The 21745-nt window shown below is 42.3% G+C and overlaps 1 protein-coding gene across 3 annotated transcripts in view; it reads left to right on the plus strand.

The window, feature by feature from the left end:
- Positions 1-21745, plus strand: part of smek1 (SMEK homolog 1, suppressor of mek1 (Dictyostelium)) — a 135955-nt gene that overhangs the window by 60700 nt on the left and 53510 nt on the right. For all 3 annotated transcript variants that reach the window (XM_068038541.1, XM_068038542.1, XM_068038540.1), the window contains exons 4-7: positions 115-732; positions 12183-12260; positions 13090-13206; positions 19134-19250. In XM_068038541.1, coding sequence (XP_067894642.1) covers positions 115-732; positions 12183-12260; positions 13090-13206; positions 19134-19250 — 930 coding nt within the window. The remainder of the gene's footprint in view (positions 1-114; positions 733-12182; positions 12261-13089; positions 13207-19133; positions 19251-21745) is intronic.

Below are 21745 nucleotides of genomic sequence, written 5' to 3' on the forward strand. Positions count from 1 at the left end.
ATCGATACTGCTTAATCACAACAAACGCTGTTCACTTGTGTGAATTTGCTTAATCAAAAAAAACTGATGGTATGGTTTTACTTTAGTATAATTCTGTCTGTTCTTTCTGATCAGGTTCAAGGCAAGGACCCCTCAGTGGACATCACACAGGACCTCGTGGATGAGTCTGAGGAGGAGCGTTTTGATGATATGTCATCACCAGGTTTGGAACTTCCGCCATGTGAGTTAAGCAGACTAGAAGAGCTGGCTGAACTGGTTGCGACATCATTACCTTCACCCTTGCGGCGGGAGAAGCTTGCACTTGCACTGGAAAATGAGGGCTATATTAAGAAGCTCTTGGAACTCTTTCACGTGTGTGAGGACTTGGAAAACGTTGAAGGACTACACCACTTGTACGAAATAATCAAGGGAATTTTCCTTTTGAACAGAACTGCACTTTTTGAAGTCATGTTTTCAGAAGAATGTATAATGGACGTAATAGGATGTCTAGAATATGACCCTTCTTTATCCCTGCCAAGAAAACACAGAGAATTTCTGAATAAAACAGCTAAGTTTAAAGAAGTGATTCCCATATCTGATCCAGAACTTAAACAGAAAATCCACCAGACGTACAGAGTACAGTACATTCAGGATATGGTTCTACCTACACCATCTGTATTTGAGGAAAACATGTTATCAACACTTCACTCCTTCATCTTTTTTAATAAAGTTGAAATAGTTGGTATGCTTCAGGTAAGCATATAACATCTGTCATGATGTAAAAGAAAAGCTGCGCAAGTATGACATAGGCATGTTATTGATTTTGATATCTTATTTTGCCACTGTGAGTTTCAGTTGAGTGTCATGGTAGATTTGTGAAATTTTTGTACTGAAGTTAAAAACACCCAGCAATGCAAATACAGATTTTTGTCCTTCCAAACTTTGGTTATCTGGAGTGAGCATCTTGAGCTACGTAACATTGTAGTCAAGTACTGGTCTTTACTGATCTCTCACTAGTTGTGATAGTGCTGAGATCAATTAGAGAATCATAGAAAGTTTAAGCACAGAAAGAGACCACTTGGCCCATCGTGTCTGTGCCGGCTGAAAAACGATCCAACTATTCTAATTCATCTTCCAGCATTTGGTCCGTAGCCCTGCAGCTTACATCACTTGAGGTGCATATCCAGACTCCTTTTGAATGATTTGAGGGTCTCTGCCTCAACTACCCCTTGAGGCAGTGAGTTCCAGACCATCACCACCCTCTAGGTGAAAAAGTTTTTCCTCATCTCCCCTCTAATTTTTCTATCAATCACTTTAAATCTATGCCCCCTCGTCACTGACCTCTCTGCTAAGGTGAATGGACCCTTCACCTCCACTGTCTCCGGGCCCCTCAACATTTTGTACATTTCATTCAGATCTCCCGTCAGCCTTCTCTGTTCCAAAGAGAACAACCCCAGCCTATCCAATCTTTCCTTACAGCTGCATTTTTCCAGTCCTGGCAACATTCTCGTAAATCTCTGGACCCTCTCTAGTGAAATTACGTTCTTTCTGTAATGAGGTGACCAGAACTGCACAATGACTCAAGTTGTGGCCTAACCAATGAGTTATGGAGTTCCAGCATAACCTCCCTACTCTTGTATTCTATACCTTGGCTAATTAAGGAAAAGATTCTATATGCCTTTTTAACCACCTTATCAACCTGTCCTACCTTCAGGGATCTGTGGACATTCTTTCGAAGGTCCCTTACTTCCTCTACACTTCTCAGTATTTTCCCATTAATCGTGTATTCCTTTGCCTTGTTTGAACTCCCCAACTGCATCACCTCACACTTCTCCAAGTTGAATTCCATTTGTGACTTTTCTGCCCATCTGACCAGACCATCAACATCTTCCTGCAGCCTACAGCTATCCTCCTCGCTATCTACCACACAGCCAATCTTTGTGTCGTCTACAAACTTCTTGATCAGGCCCCAAATCGTTAATCTACACCTCAAAAAGCAGGGGACCCAGTACTGAGCCCTGTGGAACGCCACTGGAAACAGCCCTCCAGTTGCTAAAACAACCGTCAACAATTAACCTTTGTTTCCTGCCACTGAGCCAATTTTGTATCCACCTTGCTGCATTTCCCTGGATCCCATGGGATTTTATATTTTTTAACCAGACTGCCATGTGGGACCTAGTCAAAAGCCTTGCTAAAATCCAAGTAGACGACATCAACTGCACTACCCTCATCTATCTTCCTTGTTTCTTCAAAAAATTCGATCAAGTTGGTCAAACAAGATCTTCCCTTAACAAATCCATGCTGACTATCCTTGATTAACCTGTACCTTTTCAATTTGAGGTGTTAAATTAAGTGTGGCACACTAGAAGCGCATATTGGCTTAAGTGCAGTTTTTCTCCCACACTGATAGTAATATATGCTAAATAAGCAAGTTTACAGCATTTTTCTTTATTTTATCACTTAGTGTATTGTGTATATAGCTTCTGAATTGTGAAGCCACTTAAAACTCCCTCTCCAACTTCTTGCTATTTAGCCATCTTAGAAAAGGGTATGATTGCTGCCTTTGGAGCTATGGAAAGGGGTTTGAGGCTCCTTCATCAGTGTTGAAGGAAAAGTAATGCAATATAAATTGTTGTAAACCTCTTTACCGAATGGTTAGATAGCTAGCTGGAAGACTGAAAGCAGAGGGTATCGGTAAAAGGTATGTATTCAGAGTGCCGGAAGATGGAAGTTGGGGTCCCACAAGGATCAGTGCTGGGGCAACTGTGTTCACAATTTATATTAATGATTTAGACTTTGGAATCAAAAACGCAATTTTATATTCGTGAACCACACCAAATTGGGAGGGATAGTCGAAAGTGAGGAGAACTGCAACAGATTACAAAACAACATTTATAAACTTGCAGAATAGGCATATAATTGGCCAACGAATTTCGACATAGTGAAGTGTGTGAGGTATTACATTTTGGTAGGAAAACTAAGGAGGGCCACATATTATTTGGAAATAAGAATCTTAATGAGGTAGAGCATCTTGGAGTACAGATACACAAATCACTAAAAGTTGCAGTGGACGTCAGTAAGGCCATAACGAGCATTAGGTTGGTAATTTTATTTCTGGAGGGATAAAATTGAAAAATCTAAAAGTTATGCTAAACTTGCATCACACCTCGTTTAGGCCATATCTGGAGTACTGCGTGCAGTTCTGGTTGCCCTATTACAAAAGTGATGCAGGGCCCCTGGAGAGGGTTCAAAAAAGATTTACCAGGATGGTACTAGAACTGCAAGGTTATATCAGAAAAAGATAACCAGGCTGGGTCTGTTCTCTTGTAAAGAGAAGGCTGAGTAGTGACCTAATAGAATTCTTTAAAATTATGAAAAGTTTTGTTAAAGTAGACAGTGTTTTCGCTGATGAAGAAGAGAAAACTAGAGGCTAGCAATATAAGGTAGTCACTAAGAAATCAAATAGCGAGTTCAGAAGAAACTTCTTTACCCAGAGAGTATTGCAAATGTGGAACTCGCTACTATAGGGAGCAGTTGAGGTGAACAGTATAGATGCATTTAAAGGGAAGCCAGATAACCATATGAGGGAGAAGGTAGAGGTTATGTTGATAGAGTTAGATGAGGAAGGATGGAAGGAGGCTTGAGTGAAACATGAATGCCGGCATCAACTGAGCAGAATGGTCTCTTTTCTGTTCTCTATGTAAGTATGTATGTACGTTTATCAGTTCTAGTAGCCAGGTTCTAAAAAAGAGCCAGCAGCCAAAAAGAAAATTAACAACAAATCATTTTACTCTTTGGTGGGGAAATACAATAAAAATAGTTTTCCATTGTAACTGGTTTTATTTCTGTATGCTTGCCTCAAATTGGATAGGTTACTTTGTTTTTATTTAAGGTCAGCATCCTACTTTCCAACCTGAAATTCTCCATCACATACATTGCCTAGTTTCACCTCAGTGTCATGCCTGGCTGCACCTCCACCTGAGTCCATCTGCTGCTGAAGCCCTCATCTATGCCTTTTGTCACTACCAGAAGCGGCCTTTCCAGTGCATTCCCTATCTTCCTCCCATGCTGCACCTTCCACAAAGTTGAGCTCATCCAAAACTCTTCTGTCCATATCCAATCCCACTCACATATCACTCCTGTGTGTGCCTAATATTGGCTCGAAGTCTCCAATTTAACATTTCCCATTGTCCCCCACCCTCGCCCCATTCAAATCTTATCATGGACTCCTCCCTCCCCACCACTGCCCCCTTTCTGTAACCACCTGCAGCTCTACAATCCTTTGAGAACTATGGGCTCTTGCATGTCAGATACTCCAGCCACCCCACCTCACCTTCGCCCCACCATTGGTGACTCTACCTTCAGGCTCTAAGCTCTGTAATTCCCTCCCTACACACCACTCTACTAAGAGCATCCATAAAACCAAACTCCTTCTTTAGCCCAGTGCATCGCGGCGGCATGATGGCGGCTGCTTCAGTTTTTCATCGACTCAGCACAGGTTCGAAATTGGGGCCGCAGTATGACCAAGAGGGCAATATAATTGAGGTTGAAACTCGCGAAGATGAAGAACAAAATATCAAATTGACAGAAATTTTAGAGTTTTTTGACTGATTCTGGAAAGTGTCTTTGGGCACTTTAGTACATTAAAGGTACAATATTAATGCAAATTGTTTTCACACACATTAAGCAACTATTTTTCTGTCTTAATAAAAGCAAAATACTGCGGATGCTGGAAATCTGAAATAAAAACAAGAAATGCTGGAACCACTCAGCAGGTCTGGCAGCATCTGTGAAAAGAGAAGCAGAGTTAACGTTTCGGGTCAGTGACCCTTCTTCGGAACTGACAAATAATAGAAAAGTCACAGGTTATAAGCAAGTGAGGTGGGGGTGGGGCAAGAGATAACGAAGGAGGTGTAGATTGGACCAGGCCACATAGCTGACCAAAAGGTCATGGAGCAAAGGCAAACAGTATGTTAATGGTGTGTTGAAAGACAAAGTGTGTTAATGCACTGAATATTGAACAGCAGCAAGTGCAAACCTGAAAAAAAAACAGTGGGTAAGCAAACTGAACAAACTAAGATGAAATGAAATAAATGCAAAAAAAAGATTGTAAAAAATGTAAAAAAGAATGTAAGAAAAAAAAGAAGAAAAAACAACTAAAAATGAAAGTATAATGGGGGGCTGTCCTGCTCTGAAATGATTGAACTCAATGTTCAGTCCGGCAGGCTGTAGTGTGCCTAATCGGTAGATGAGATGCTGTTCCTCGAGCTTGCGTTGATGTTCACTGGAACACTGCAGCAATCCCAGGACAGAGATGTGAGCATGAGAGCAGGGGGGGAGTGTTGAAATGGCAAGCAACCGGAAGCTCGGGGTCCTGCTTGCGGACTGAGCGGAGATGTTCCGCAAAGCGGTCACCCAGTCTGCGCTTGGTCTCCCCAATGTAGAGGAGACCACACTGTGAGCAGCGAATACAGTATACTACATTGAAAGAAGTACAAGTAAATCGCTGCTTCACCTGAAAGGAGTGTTTGGGGCCTGGGATAGTGAGGAGAGAGGAGGTAAATGGGCAGGTATTACACCTCCTGCGATTGCAGGGGAAGGTGCCATGGGACGGGGACGAGGTGGGGGGGATAATGGAGGAGTGGACCAGGGTGTTGCGGAGGGAACGATCCCTTCGGAATGCTGACAGGGGAAGGGAGGGGAAGATGCAACTGGTAGTAGCATCACGCTGGAGGTTGCGGAAATGGCGGAGGATGATCCTTTGGATATGGAGGCTGATGGGGTGGAAAGTGAGGACAAGCAGAACCCTGTCACGGTTCTGGGAGGGAGGGGAAGGGGTGAGGGTAGAGGTGCGGGGAATGGGCCGGACATGGTTCAGGGCCCTGTCAACCACAGTGGGGGGAAATCATCGGTTGAGGAAAAAGGAGGTCATATCAGAAGCACCGTCATGGAAGGTAGCATCATCAGAGCAGATGCGTCGGAGACGGAGAAACTGGGAGAATGGAATGGAGTCCTTACAGGAGGTAGGGTATGAAGAAGTGTAGTCGCGGTAGCTGTGGGAGTTGGTGGGCTTATAATGGATATTGGTAGACAACCTATCCCCAGAGATGGAGACAGAGAAGTCGAGGAAGGGAAGGCAAGTGTCAGAGATGGACCATGTAAAGGTGAGAGAAGGGTGGAAATTGGAAGCAAAGTTGAGAAAGTTTTCCAGTTCGGGGCGGGAGCAGGAAACGGCACCGATACAGTCATCATTGTACCGGAAAAAGAGTTGGGGGAGGAGGCCTGAGTAGGACTGGAACAAAGAATGCTTGACATATCCCACAAAAAGACAGGCATACCTAGGACTATTTTTCTGTCTTATTGTAGACAACACAGAGCATGTAGTGTGGTCCACATATTCTATTACTTATTGGGGTGGAAGCCAGAGTCTGCATTCCTCGTGATTTGTAAGGGTGTTTTTTTTTAATGCTATATTGCTTTTTTCAAGCTTGCAAGGACCCAAAGACTAGCTGGTTAAGAAATTGCTTAGGGGTGAATCAGTTGTGCCTCTTGCCGTAAATCTTGGCCTGTACTCGGTGGATTACAGAGGAGGGAATTAGTACAGATGCTGCAAATACCAGGATGTTTTGTGAGTACTTCAGCACTTTGGACAGAAGTGGTAAAGCAGTGTTTGGCGCGGAACATAAAATGGAACAATTAAATTGTACAGATGTTGACTGTTTTTATCCAGTGAGTAGCTAAGCCATACAGATCAAGAAGCTTGATCTCTGGTCTACACTGTTAGCTGATCTGCCATATTATGACTTGAGTTAGGTTGTACAACTGTACAGTTAGTGTAAAGAACACTTTTTAAAAGGCATCAGAATGGATCCAGATTGTGCCAGCCCCCTGTGTTATCACTATAGTCACCATTTTGCCAAATTTAAATACATTCCATGAAATTAGAAGTATAAGTCATACTGTCCACAATTTGAATATGCAAATTGTGTGCTTGTCTCTGAACTTTTGTTTTTCCAGTGAATTGCCCAGTCTTGACACTTCTATGCTGCTTTTATTTTAATTCGTTCCCGGAATGTCAGTGTCGCTGGCAAGGCCAGCATTTGTTGCCTATCCCTAATTGCCCTTGAGAAGGTGGTGGTGAGGAGCATTCTTGAACTGCTGCAGTCCACATGGTTTAGGTCCACCCACAGTGCTGTTAGGAAGGGTGTGCCAAGTTTCATCCCAGCAACAGTGAAGGAACAGCGATATAGTTCCAAGTCAGAATGTTGTGTGGCTTGGAGGGGAACTTAATTTTCCCATGCATCTTCTACTCTTGTCCTTCTAGTTGGTAGAGGTCATGGGTTTGAAGGTGCTGTCAAAGGAGCCTTGGCGAGTTCCTGCAGTGCATCTTGTAGATGGTACACACTGCTGCCACTGTGTGTTGGGAGTGGCAGGAGTGAATGTTTAAGGAGGTGGGTGCCGATCAAACGGGCTGCTGAATCCTGGATGGTGTTGAGCTTCTTGAGTGCAGTTGGAGATGCACTGATCCAGGTAGATGGAGAGTATTCCATCGCATTCCTTATTTGTGCCTTGTGGACTGGCTCTGGGGAGTAAAGTGGTAAGTTACTCAACACAGAATTCCCCAGCCTCTGACCTGCTCTTGTAACCACAGTATTTATATGGCTAGTCCAGTTAAGTTTCTGGTCAATGGTAACCCCCCCCAGGATGTTGGTGGTGGGGTATTCAGCAATGGTAGTGCCTTCAAGGGTAGATAGTTAAATTCTCTCTTGGTCATTGCCTGGCACTTGTGTGGCATGAATGTTATTTTTCACTTATCAGCCCAAGCCTGCATGTTGTCCAGATCTTGCTGTGTGTGGGCATGGCCTGCTTCAGTATCTGAGGAGTTGTGAATGGTACTGAACATTATGCAATCATCAGCGAACATTCATTTTTCTGACCTTATGATGGTCATTAATGAAGCAACTGAAGATGGTTGAGTCTAGGATACGGCCCTGAGGAACTCCTGCAGTGATGTCCTGGGGCTGAAAAGATTGGCTGGGGCAATGTGTTAGGTTTTACAATAACGCGATGTTGAATTTTACATTTTAGTATAGTCACCAGCTGTTAGATTTGAAGAATTATCAGTTCACACAGCAACAGTTCAAAATTATACAAACATAAAATTGACTCCGGTCTGTACAAATAGAGTATAGGCTGTGCACTGCAGCATGCAATTCATGTTTTAGTAACTTGTCCAAAGTCAACATTATTAATATCCCCACATTTGTACAAGGAAGCACATAATAGAAATTTATGTATTTTAAACTACTCCACATATAATCCAGGCTAATATTCAATGCAATGCTGCAGTGTTGGAAATGCCATCTCTTTGATCATTATTAAACCTGTTCAGGTGGATGTAAACGATCTTGCAGCACTATTTGAAGAGCAGGGGATTGCACTCAGTGTTCTGGCTGACATTTATCCCATAACCCACACCACCAAAACCAATTAATTGTCATTCGTTTCATTGCTTTTAGTGGGTTCTTGGTGTGCGCAATAGGTGACTGCGTTTGCCAGTGTAATAACAGTAATGGCACTTCAAAAATACTTAATTGAATGGGAAGATCTTTGAGGCATCCCGAGGATATGAAAAGTACTCAAATAAATCCAGGTTTTTATTTCTTTCCTTAACAATTGCGACAAAGGTCATTTTGAATTCTTTAGATTGGACTTACTGCTAATTAGAACAGAAATTGGCTTGAAAAGGAAACTAGTCTTTGTCCACAGTATATTAATTCAGGTTGAGAAGATTGAACAAGTTTCTCAGGACTTGTGTTTTTTAAAAATGAAACATTTTGTACAGCAATTTGGAAGATATACATGTCCTTTCAAAAACAATACACTTGAAACAAAAATTCAGAAGAATTTTAATTTGCTGCAATAAGTAGGTTGCTAATACTTTTCAAAAGGTTAAGTGGCATCAATTTGTTGAATTTAGTGGTTCTGTTATAGTAAAGAGCAGAGTTGTGCAACCTTTTTGCGTGGGGGGCCCCATTACAATTTTTGTCTTACATAGGGGGCTGGTGAGAGAATTTCAGAAAGACAAAGGCTTTAAAAATTTATCTTGCTATTAATCAGAACAACAAATGTATATTTTTGTGAAGAAGCTTTAAATGAGAAGACTTAATTTATTGACTTACTTTCTCTTCCAAGATGCTGGACACTGAGACAGATACCTGGCACTGTTTTGCTTGCACAAGTAGTCATTGTTTGCCTGCACATTTGTTGTAGCGATGCGGAGTATTTCGGATGGATGTCCATCTGTCAGGAGTGATCTTGATATCTCTCTCTCTCTCTCTCTCTCTCTGCCCCCCCCCCTTTCTCTCTCCCTCCGCCTCTGGCCCCCTCTCTCTCTGTCAGTGGTGACTGCCCCCCCCCCCCAATTGTCGGCGGTGCCCACCCCCTCTCCCTCACCCCTCGCTCTCCTCACCCCACTAGCGTAATACTGTAAACATAATTTGCGGACGTTTTGGACAGAGCCCTATAATCCGTTGGTGCAATATAAGATATGTTGCCAAAGCTGGCTATCACCTAGCAAATAAAGAACAGCACAGGAACAGGCCATTCGGCCCTCCAAGCCTGCGCCGATCTTGATGCCTGCCTAAACTAAAACCTTCTGCACTACATTTGAAAGTCTTTTGAACAATGTTAACAATCAGTGCTTTTGGCTACTTTCATCCTGCCATTTATGTTTGTTTGAACAACTGAAGTAATGGGGCAGGGGCCATAACATCAGATATCACAGACGTTAAAAGGCAAATCGTGTTTTAGTGGTTAGGTGATACTCAGCCTGTGGGAGAGATGGTATTCCATGGCTTTGAGGCCTTGGGAAAGTGAATCTTGATTTCAGTGCAGGGAGGAAGAAAACCCTGTAGAAAGAACGTTTTTGGTGTTCTTTTTAAGTTTTCACCTTAAGACATTTTTACGAATAAAATGTAATTTTTCTATGTGTGTTAAAATTGCACTTCTAAATCTACTTGAGATTCAGAGTTATGATGTTTGCACTGCATTGTTTATCCATTTGATTGTATGTGGTTTCAATAGCTTAAAGAAAAACTTTGGCCAGGTTCGAGAAGATTATAAATCTTTTGTGATGTCAATCCATTAGCCAGATTGTCAGGCCATTAGCAGATTCCAGTAAATGTACTATTTTTTTTCTAGCTCATTCCTGAACTCCGAAAAATGCCTTTGCCCCAATTATTCCAAGATTGACCAAGTTAGATAACTAATGGAACACTGAATTTTTGTAGTTTATATTAAATTATATAGTTTGTTAAATTATATGTGCAATTTATAAAAAGCACTAATTTGATAGCATGTGTTATATTTGTCAAATAGCACTATCTGAAAAAAGGAAGGATTTCTACCAGTGTCCTAGCTAACATTCCTCCTCTGCTAGTGAACACATTAACTGGTTATTCATCTTGTTATTTCTGGTGCCTTGCTGTCTGAAAAGTCGCTGCTTGTCAGCCTGCACAAAGCCAGTGCACTTCAGATTAGAGTGCTATGTGAAGAGCTCTGAAATGTTGCAGATATTATAATGTGTTACATAAATGCAAGTCTTTGCAAGCATGAATTCATTCAATAACTGTCGCACTCAATTGCTGCCATAATTACCAACAACTGTGACATACCCACCAAAACTTTACCCAAGTTTCATACAGCTCAAAATATGATCTGCAGGCACAGAAACAAAAATCAGTCGTTGCATTCCTGTGTGCTTTTCACACATCAAATGGATATAATATGAACATTTTACACACCCATTGTTGCAATTTTTTGAAATCCTGGTGATAGCACTGAGCAGTGTGGCTAATTCTTTACAAATTCTAAATGTTGAATGTTCTTAAGTCCAGTGCTGCCAAGCTGTTTTTAGTGATGGTGAAAAATAGCAAATACTATAAACAGGCACAGCAAAAGTATCACAGGCTGCTCTCATCACATGCTATAACTCTGCAATTTGACCATAATGCTACCTTCCCCTTCTCTGTCTAATGCCTTCCAGCCCTTTCCTACAACGGGATGTGCCAGTATCTCAAACAAACCTTGCACCACAAAAAACTGTAACTAACAAAATAACACTGGCATCACAAGCAAGTGTCGATCTGGACAACAATTTAATATTGCATAACTAACCTGTCTTGATTGCCAGGCCAGATCAAACCTGGCTAATTGTTATCGATAACCATATCCACTTTAACAGATGTGTACAAAGTAGTCTATTTTAATTAGCTTTTTAAAATTCATTCATGGGATGTGGGCCTCACTGGAAAAGCCAGCATTTGTTGCCCATCTCTAATTGCGCTGGAGGAAGTGGTGATGAGCCACCACCTTAAATTGCTGCAGTCTGAGGTGAATGTACTCCCACTGTGCTGTTAGGGAGTTCCAGAATTTTGACCTAGTGACAATGAAGGAATGGTGATATAGTTCCAAGTCGGGTTAGTGACTTGGAGGGGAACTTGCAGGTGGTGGTGTTCCCATTCGTCTGCTGCCCTTTTTCATTCTTTATAGCAGAGGTCACCAAGTTGGAAGGTATTGTCGAAGAACTAACTTAGCTGCATGGGATAGTGAGAACAGCAATACGAATTTTTACCATGTCTAGTTGGCCCAAAAACATTGAGTCCACTGCATAATATGGGACTGAAGTCACATGTAGTCCAGACCAGAAAAGAGTGACTAGTTTTTTTTCTGAAAGGACATTAGTGAACCAGTTAGGTTTTATAACAATTAGGCAGCTCTTATGGTCATTTATTTTTATGCTGGCTGCCTACAGATTTACCAGAATTATTGACTTCAACTCAATTTAAGCTTACAACCTCAGGATTGCTAGTCCAGGACCATAACTGCAAGGCTACTATGCCATTTGTGTATGAGTGGAAATAATTGTATTTCTAAAAGAATCTTCAGGGAAATTCAGTACAACTGGCTAAGCACCTGCAGCAGTGAGTGAGTCTCTGTTGTTGTTAACACAGGTTATAGCTTTCAAAATATAAATTATTTCTTTTTGGTCATGGACTTGAGTTATTTTTATTGTGCCAGTGTGTTAACAAATATTTTAGTCATACAGTAAAGCAGGAAAAACCCAGTTCAGTGGGTCACAGGTGGTCTTCTGTCTGTATTTTATCAGGTATATCTTGCACTCTTTGTTTTAAATCTTCCAGGAAGACGAGAAGTTCCTGACAGAACTTTTTGCACAGTTAACAGACGATGCCACGGATGATGATAAAAGACAGGAACTGGTAAGTGTGAGAATGTCTGGGAGTATGTATGTGCTGTTGGAGATATGTACAGGGGTTTGACGATGCCCACTAACTGCATTTTGGGCTCGCACTTATACTTCACATCTAAATTGTAATCGGATGAGTAATATACAGGACCAAAGCTGTCAGTGTTCCTGTACACACAATCTTTGGAAGTAACTGTTTTCTCCAAACCCAGGTGCTTTAATATACTGGGCTCTCACTTCTGTGTCTGAAATATCACAAGATCTGCGTACATGAATGCTCTGATAAAGTGAGCTTTTATTTTGTACGGTTGTTTGCAATAAGAATTGTAAAGAAAAGTACTTTTGATGACTCATCCAACAGCAATGACCAGTCGTTCTAGTGCAGCCCTGAGCAGATTTGATGCTCTATGTACCTCCTGAGCTTTCATTCATAGTGTGCATAGCTGTCAGACGTAGAAGTTGCTGAACAAAAAGCAAGAGGATGCTATTAGGAGGCTGGACAGTACTGCAACTGTAGAATAAGCGAAAGGACCCTAATCAAAGCATACTGCAGAGTATAAAGCTCTTTCTCCTGTCCTTCAGAGAAGCACCTGGACTTCATTTGATAGGAACTGAGAATGGATCATTTGGAATCTCAAGTTAAGCATCTGGGGAATTGCAGACACCATTCCATGTCTTATCACTTGTGACGAAGTATATAGGGAGTATTATTAAGAGCATGGAATTGTGATTGTAGTGCTTAAAGCAAGCTTAGTGAGCATCATTGGTCCAGTGGATAAGTGGAATGAATGTTGCTATATGGTCTAATTGATCACCAAAACATAATTTTGCTTTTGTTTCAGGTGAATTTTCTGAAAGAGTTTTGCGCATTTTCTCAAACTTTGCAACCTCAAAACAGGGACTCTTTCTTCAAGACATTGTCAAATATGGGTATACTGCCAGCTCTTGAGGTCATTTTGGTAAGTTGTTAATTAAGGTACAAAAATTGCAGTGGATACAATTCCAAAGGAAACAGCAGCCCTCCAGTACCTCACAAAATGACCATTTTTAATGTGAACCCAATGGCAAGTGCCGGGAAGCTGTTTGACCATGGGAAGATCATCCAAGTTCAACACATGCAGATGTTTTCAGCAGTGGTTACTGGATGGCAATAGGAAGCCTGATTGATTATCATTTTCCACTTCTAGTCCAGGAACTGAGGCCAATTGTAGTATACTACTTCCAACCAAGCTTTGATCAGACTGAGGGATTCAGTTTGGATCCTCCCTGATGGTTTCTTCCAGTGAGTTCCCCATCCCCCTGACCAATGCTGCAGTTACCCATTGGGAAAGAGTCTTTAACCAGGAAATTATATGTTTCTTGGGCCACCCACTTTGACCAAATGCTTGTTTGCTTCCAATTAAAAATGACCCAAGATTTTCTTGCATCCATTTAGTCTGAGTGATATTGGCATTTTACACAACACTTCCCAGCAGAAGCTTGCTGTGTGCTAAAGATGTTAATGTTGATGGTGTATGTTTTAAAGAGCACTTTGCTCTGCAAGCACAAATATTCCTCTTGGTTGGAGCAGTTTAGGGGTGATTGTGCGCCTTCAATTTGTGCTGCTACTTTGAAGTTCTGTTATTTCTCCATGCAGAACAGGCAGGGAAGGGATGGTAGGGTGAAGGAACCTTGGATGACAAGAGATGTGGAACAGCTAGTCAAGAGGAAGAAGGAAGATTACTTAAGGTTGAGGAAGCAAGGATCAGACAGGGCTCTAGAGGGTTACAAGGTAGCCAGGAAGGAACTGAAGAATGGACTTGGGAGAGCTGGAAGTGGACATGAAAAAGTCTTGGCGGGTAGGATTAAGGAAAATCCCAAGGCGTTCTACACTTATGTGAGGAACAAGAGGATGACCAGAGTGAGGGTAGGGCTGATCAGGGATAGTGGAGGGAACTTATGCCTGGAATCGGAGGAGGTAGGGGTGGTCCTTAATGAATACTTTGCTTCAGTATTCACTAGTGAGAGGGACCTGTTCGTTTGTGAGGACAGCGTGGAACAGGCTGATATGCTCGAACAGGTTGAGGTTAAGAGGGAGGATGTGCTGGAAATTTTGAATGTTATGACAGATAAGTCCCCGGAGCCAGACGGGATATACCCAAGGATATTACGGGAAGCGAGGGAAGAGATTGCTGCGCCTTTGGCGATGATCTTTGCGTCTTCACTGTCCACTGGAGTAGTACCGGATGATTGGAGGGTGGCAAATGTTGTTCGCTTGTTCAAGAAAGGGAATAGGGATAACCCTGGGAACTATAGACCAGTCAGTCTTGTGTCGGTAGTGGGCAAATTATTGGAGAGGATTCTGAGCGACAGGATTTATGATTATTTGGAAAAGCATGGTTTGATTAGAGATAGTCAGCATGGCTTTGTATGGGGCAGGTCATGCCTCACAAGCCTTATTGAATTCTTTGAAGATGTGACAAAACACATTGATGAAGGAAGAGCAGTGGATGTGGTGTATATGGATTTTATCAAGGCGTTTGATAAGGTTCCCCATGGTAGGCTCATTCAGAAAGTAAGGAGGCATGGGATTCAGGGAAAGTTGGCTGTCTGGATACAAAATTGGCTGGCCCATAGAAGTCAGAGGGTGGTAGTAGATGGAAAGTATTCAGCATGGAGCTCGGTGACCAGTGGTGTTCCGCAGGGATCTGTTCTGGGACCTCTGCTCTTTGTGATTTTTATAAATGACTTGGAAGTGGAAGGCTGGGTTAGCAAGTTTGCCAATGATACAAAGGTTGCTGGAGTTGTGGATAGTGTGGAAGGCTGTTGTAGATTGCAACGGGACATTGACAGGATGCAGAGCTGGGCTGAGAAGTGGCAGATGGAGTTCAACCTGGAAAAGTGTGAAGTGATTCATTTTGGAAGGTCGAATTTGAATGCGGAATACAGGCTTAAAGACAGGATTCTTGGTAGTGTGGAGGAACAGAGGGATCTTGGGGTCCATGTCCATAGATCGCTCAAAGTTGCCACCCAAGTTGATAGGGTTGTTAAGAAGGCGTATGATGTGTTGGCTTTCATTAACGGGGATTGAGTTTAAGAGCCGCGAGGTTGTGCTGCAGCTCTATAAGGCCCTGGTTAGACCACACTTGGAATATTGTGTTCAGTTCTGGTCTCCTAATCATAGGAAGGATGTGGAAGCTTTAGAGAGGGTGCAGAGGAGATTTACCAGGATGCTGCCTGGACTGGAGGGCATGTCCGACGAAGAAAGATTGAGGGAGCTGGGGCTTTTCTCATTGGAGCGAAGAAGGATGAGAGGTGACTTGATAGAGGGGTACAAGATGATGAGAGGCATTGATAGAGTGGATAGTCAGAGACTTTTTCCCAGGGTGGAAAGGGCTATCACCAGGGGGCATAATTTTAAGGTGATTGGAGGAAGGTTTCGGGGAGATGTCAGAGGTAGCTTCTTTGCACAGAGAGTGGTGGGTGCGTGGAATGCGCTGCCAGCGGTGGTAGTAGAAGCAGATACATTAGGGGCATTTAAGCGACTCTTGGATAGGTACATGGATGATAGTAGAATGAAGGGTAGGTAGTTAGTTTGATCTTAGAGTAGGTTAAAGGTTCGGCACAACATTGTGGGCCGAAGGGCCTGTACTGTGCTATACTGTTGTATGTTCTATGTACATCTACTTAAAACAGTAGAGCTATTTTGCTTGATATGATTAAAATATTGCTATACTATATGAAGAGTAATCTAGATGAGCATTTGTATTGTAAACTGTCTGCTACTCAAAAACCATATTTAGTCTGTTTTGTGGCAACAATCACATGGTTAGGAGGGACCAGTCAGACTGCAGAAATAGAATGGAACACATCCACTGGGTACAGAGGAGAACCACAGACTTTGAATCTACAGCTGCAGGAGACCTGAATAGCAGGTCCAGGGTGTCACTCTGGACCTAGCCTTCCCTCTGCTGGCCTGACCACTATCCCCATTTTAGACCTCACAGGACCCAGTGTGGGGGCAGGGGCTAGGTCTCTGAGAGATATGGGAGTGTAATATCTATGTGGCAGAGCTTCACAGACATCCATCTTTATTATGACAGCAGCTGCAAGGAATTTGAACTGAGTCCTGTTATGTTGCAAACAGAAGCAATGCCAGATTGGCTGCTTCATGCAATGTTGTCTCAGCTCAAAATAAGTTAATTCTTTTTTTAAAAGTCGAAAACATATAAAAACATATTAGTCTCCTCTCTTGTGAGAAATTAATTGTCTTCGTCAAAGTCCTGGTGAACTGTGACACAACAACCCCCCCACCACTCCCACCAACAAATGACACAGAAGAGGTGACTAAGGTAGTAGACAGGGGAGTGTCTATGGATGTTATTTATATGGTCTTCCAGAAGGCATTTGATAAAGTCCCACATAAGAGACTGTTAACTAAGGTAGAAGCCCATGGAGTTGAGGGCAAATTATTGACTTGGTTAGAAAGTTGGTTGAGTGGTAGGCAACAGAGAGTGGGGATAATGGCTAAGTACTCCGATTGGCAGGATGTAACTAGTGGTGCCTGCAGGGATCTGTGTTGGGGCCTTAATTAGTCACATTATTCATTAACGACTTGGATGATGGCATCCAAATTTGCTGATGAGACAAAGTTAGGCAGCATTGTAGACCGTCTAGATGCTAGCGTAAAATTGCAAAGAGATATTGACAGACTAGGTGAGTGGGCAAAATTGTGGCAGATGGATTTCAATGTGGGCAAGTGTGAGGTTATCCATTTTGGACCAAAAAAGGATAGAGCAGGATATTTTCTAAATGGGAAGAGGTTAAGTACAGTGGATGTCCAAAGAGACTTGGGAGTTCAGGTGCATTGATCTTTAAAATGCCGCGAGCAAGTGCAGAAAATAATCAAAAAGGCTAATGGAATGCTAGCCTTTATATCCAGAGGATTGGAGTATAAAGACACAGAGGTTATGCTGCAGCTGTACAAAACCCTGGTCAGACCCCACTTGGAGTACTGTGAGCAGTTCTGGGCACCACACCTTAGGAAGGATATGTTGGCCTTGGAGGGAGTTCAACGTAGGTTTACAAGAATGATACCTGGTCTACAGGGGTTAAGTTACGAGGAGAGATTACACAAATTAGGCCTGTTTTCGCTAGAATTTAGAAGGTTAAGGAGTGATCTGATTGAAGTCTTTAAGATATTAACAGGAAAAGACAGGCTAGATAAAGATAAACTATTTCCACTGGTTGGAGATTCTGAAACTCGGGGGCATAGTCTAAAAATTAGGACCAGACCGTTCAGGAGAGATGTTCGGAAGCACTTCTTCACGCAAAGGGTGGTAGAGGTTTGGAACTCGCTCCCACAAACAGCAGTTGAAGCGAGAACAGTTGTTAATTTTAAATCTGAGATAGATTTTTGTTAAGCGAAGATATTCAGGGATATGGGCCAAAGGCAGGTATATGGAGTTAGGCCGTAGATCATCCATGATCTCATTGAATGGCGGGACAGACTTGAGGGGCTGAATGGCCTACTCCTGTTCCTATCTTCCTATGTTGCTAATCAGCAGGTTACCTCAATTTATGGCTTGCCATCCCATTCAGCCCTAAGTCCCCATTGTGAGTCTTCCGATACTGAATGTTTCAGTCATGGTGAATGTCAGATTTTCCAGTCCAAATGCCTGTGATTGGGGTTAAGGGCCACAAAGGATACAAAGAAGAACTGGAATTTATGAATCAGCTTTCTAATGGGACCCCATATTTGAGGCATGGCATTGTGATGGACATCTCCAACCTTTCCTCTTGGATGGGTGTGTGGATTCAGAGAAACAGGAAGAAAATATGTAGTTATTGAGAAGCTTCTTTGCAGTCTTCTGTCTCTTCCTAGACTTTTGACCCAGGTCCATATGTTCTCGGTCTTCTGGTTGTTTTCTCTGTATATTATACCCTCTGTCTCTGCTACAAGAGTTTTGCTGTGCTATGCTCAAAGTGAAGGTGGCCATTATGATGGCTAATTATGCCATGATGTTGTCTCCTGCTCCCTGAAACCACCATCACTAATTATTTTTTCATGTTGCAGTTGTCTTTAGCTGCACCACGTCGTCCTTTCACAAAATTTTTGAATAGTCCTACAGACCATGTATAGGGTGGGCTGATTTGAAATATTTAGTTTGTGCTAAAATATTTAGAACTCAAAAAGAAGTCTTTTTTTTAAATTTTGTGGGTTTTGATCAGTAGATCATTAAAATTATCAGTGTGGTGTTTTGGAGGTGATTAAAAGCAAATGGAGTTTTGATCTGTAGCTAGGATGTGACCTACAAGTCTGAGAAAGCGATGTTGAATTTGTATCGGACCTTGGTCAGGCTGCATCTGGACTACTGTATTCAGATTTTGGAGGAAAGATGTAGAATTGAAGGGAGTCCAGAGGAGAGCTAGGAGACTGATTGATGAGCTACAGACTTGGTTATGAGGAAAGATTGTCTACCTTGGGACTTCTCTGTCTAGAGAAAGGAAGCATGAGAGGGGCTTGATTTTAAGATTCAAGTCTTTAAGACGTTCATAGAAAATCTTTGGGCACAGGATTCAACAACTAAGTCGCGGTTTAAAGATAGTTTGGGGGATGTTGCGGTTAGAAAAAACAGAACTTAGATGTTACTGTAAGCGTGGAGCACATTACCAAGGTTTCCAAATGGACTGGATGAATCATGTTAGGAAACGATATAAATTCCTGAAGCAGCATAAGGAGCCTACTCTTCAACTCTAATGGTCGTCTGTTTCTGAAAACATTATTAAATTGCAGTATTTAATATGTGGTAACGGTATTGATTTGATGGGTAGTTTGACCAAGACTCACTACTTTCTTTCCAAGTCTATCTATTGTGTGTTAACTTTTAAAATATTGATTTTCCAGGGTATGGATGATATTCAGGTGCGAAGTGCAGCTACTGATATATTTTCCTATTTGGTTGAGTACAATCCATCCATGGTACGTGAATTTGTCATGCAGGAAGCCCAACAAAATGATGATGTGAGTACTTGAAGGCTGGTTTTCTTAAATGTATGAATTTTGCCCACACGTAGTCTGTGTTGCTCTACACGGGCTAGGTGGACGAATAGTCAAAATGTTAACGTAGTCTATATGCAGTTACAGCATTGAAGGTATCAAGATGTAGTGATTAATTTATCTGAGTCAGCAGGTCATAGGTTCAAGCCCACTTGTGCCAACAGTCAGTGTACTGTCATAGGTCTTGGCTTTCAGATGAGATGTTAAACCTTGCCCTCTCAGGTGGAAGTAAAAGATCCCACAGTGAAGAAGAGTAGAAGAGTTAGTTGATGCATTAGTTTTAAGTTTCCAAAATTCCCTAGATTTGGGGAAGGTTCCGTTAGATTGGAAAATAGCCAATGTGACTCTTTATTCAAAAAGGGAGGGAGACAGAAAGCAGGAAACTACAGGCCAGTTAGCTCAACATCTGTCTTAGGGGAAATGTTAGAAACTATTAAAGACGTTATAGCAGGGCATTTAGAAAAATTCAAGGTAATCCGGCAGAGTCAACATGGTTTTGTGAAAGGGAAATCATATTTGACCAATTTATTGGAGTTCTTTGAGGGAGTTACATGTGCTGTGGACAAAGGGGAACTGGTGGATGTATTGTACTTAGATTTCCAGAAGGCATTTGATAAGGTGCCATATCAAAGGTTATTACAGAAAACAAAAGCTCATGGTGTAGGGGGTAACATATTGGCATTGATAAACGATTGGCGAGCTAACAAGAAACAGAGTAGGCATAAATGGGTCATTTTCTGGTTGGCAAGATGTAACGAGTGGTGTGCCAAAGGGATCTGTGCTGGGGCCTCAACTTTTTACTATTTATGTAAATGATTTAGATGAAGGGACTGAAGATATAATTGTTAAATTTGCTGATGACACAAAGATAGGTAGGAAAGTAACTTGTGAAGAGGACATAAGGGGGCTACAAAGGGATATAGATAGGTTAAATGAGTAGGCAAAGACCTGGCAAATGGAGTATAATGTGGGGAATTGTCCACTTTGGCAGGAAGAATAAAAAAGAAGCATATTATCTAAATGGTGAGAGACTGCAGAGCTCTGAGATGCAGAGAGATCTGGGTGTCCTCGTGCATGCAGCTGGTAGAATGTTATCGTTTATCGTGAGGGGAATTGAATACAAAAGTAGGGAGGTTATGCTTCAGCTATACAGGGCATTGGTGAGACCACATCTGGAGTACTGTGTACAGTACTGCTCTCCTTATTTAAGGAAGGATGTAAATGCGTTGGAGGCAGTGCAGAGAAGGTTTACTAAACTAATACCTGGAATGGGCGGGCTGTCTTATGAGGAAAGATTAGACAAGCTAGGCTTGTATCTGCTGGAATTTAGAAGAGTAAGGGGCGACTTGATTGAAATGTATAAGATCTTGAGGGGTCTGGACAGGGTGAATGTGGAAAGGATGTTTCCCCTTGTGGGAGAATTTAGAAGCAGGGGTCACTTTAAAAATAAGGGGTCGCCCATTTAAGACAGAGATGAGGAGAAATTTTTCTCTCAGGAGGTCGTGAGTCTTTGGAATTCTCTTCCTCAAAAGGCAGTGGAAGCAGAGTCTTTGAATATTTTTAAGGCAGAGGTAGGTAGATTCTTGACAAGCAAACGCGTGAAAGGTTATCGGGTAGGACATTGGTAGGGTGTTGAACGAATACTTCGCATCTGTCTTCACCCAAGAGAATGAGGATGTAGATATGGAACTCAGAGAGAGACTGTGAGGTTCTTGAGCAAATTGTCATAGGGAGTGACAAGGTATTGGAGGTTTTGGCAGGCTTAAAAGTGGACAGATCTCCAGGTCCGGCCGATTTGTGTCCCAGGATGCTGTGGGAGGCGAGGGTGGAGATTGCAGGGACTTTGACCCAAATTTTTAATTCCTCTCTGGCCACGGGAGAGGTGCCAGAAGACTGGACAACAGCTAATGTGGTCCCACTATTTAAGAAAGGTTGTAGAGATAAGCCAGGGAACTACAGACCAGTGAGTCTCATGTCAGTGGTAGGGAAACTATTGGATAAAATTCTGAAGGAGAGAATCTATCTCCACTTGGAGAGGCAAAATTTGATTAGGAATAGTCAGCATGGCTTTGTCAGAGGGAGGTCATGCCAAACAAATATGATTGAATTTTTTGAGCATGTGACCAGGTGTGTAGATGAGGGTAATGCAGTTGATGTAGTTTACATGGATTTCAGCAAAGCCTTTGACAAGGTCCCACATGGGAGTCAAGAAAGCAAATGCTCATGGGATACAGGGTAACTTGATAAAGTGGATTCAAAATTGGCTTCTCTGTAGGAGACAGAGAGTGATGACAGACGGCTGTTTTAGTGACTGGAAGCCAGTGTCCAGTGGCGTACCACAGGGATCTGTGTTGGGTCCCCTATTGTTTGTCATTTATATAAACGACATAGACGACTATGTGGCGGGTAGGATCAGTAAGTTCGCGGATGACACAAAGATTGGCCGAGTGGTTAACAGT

The sequence above is a fragment of the Heterodontus francisci genome, chromosome 9 (assembly GCF_036365525.1).
Source record: "Heterodontus francisci isolate sHetFra1 chromosome 9, sHetFra1.hap1, whole genome shotgun sequence".
NCBI classification, from domain to species: Eukaryota; Metazoa; Chordata; class Chondrichthyes; order Heterodontiformes; family Heterodontidae; genus Heterodontus; species Heterodontus francisci.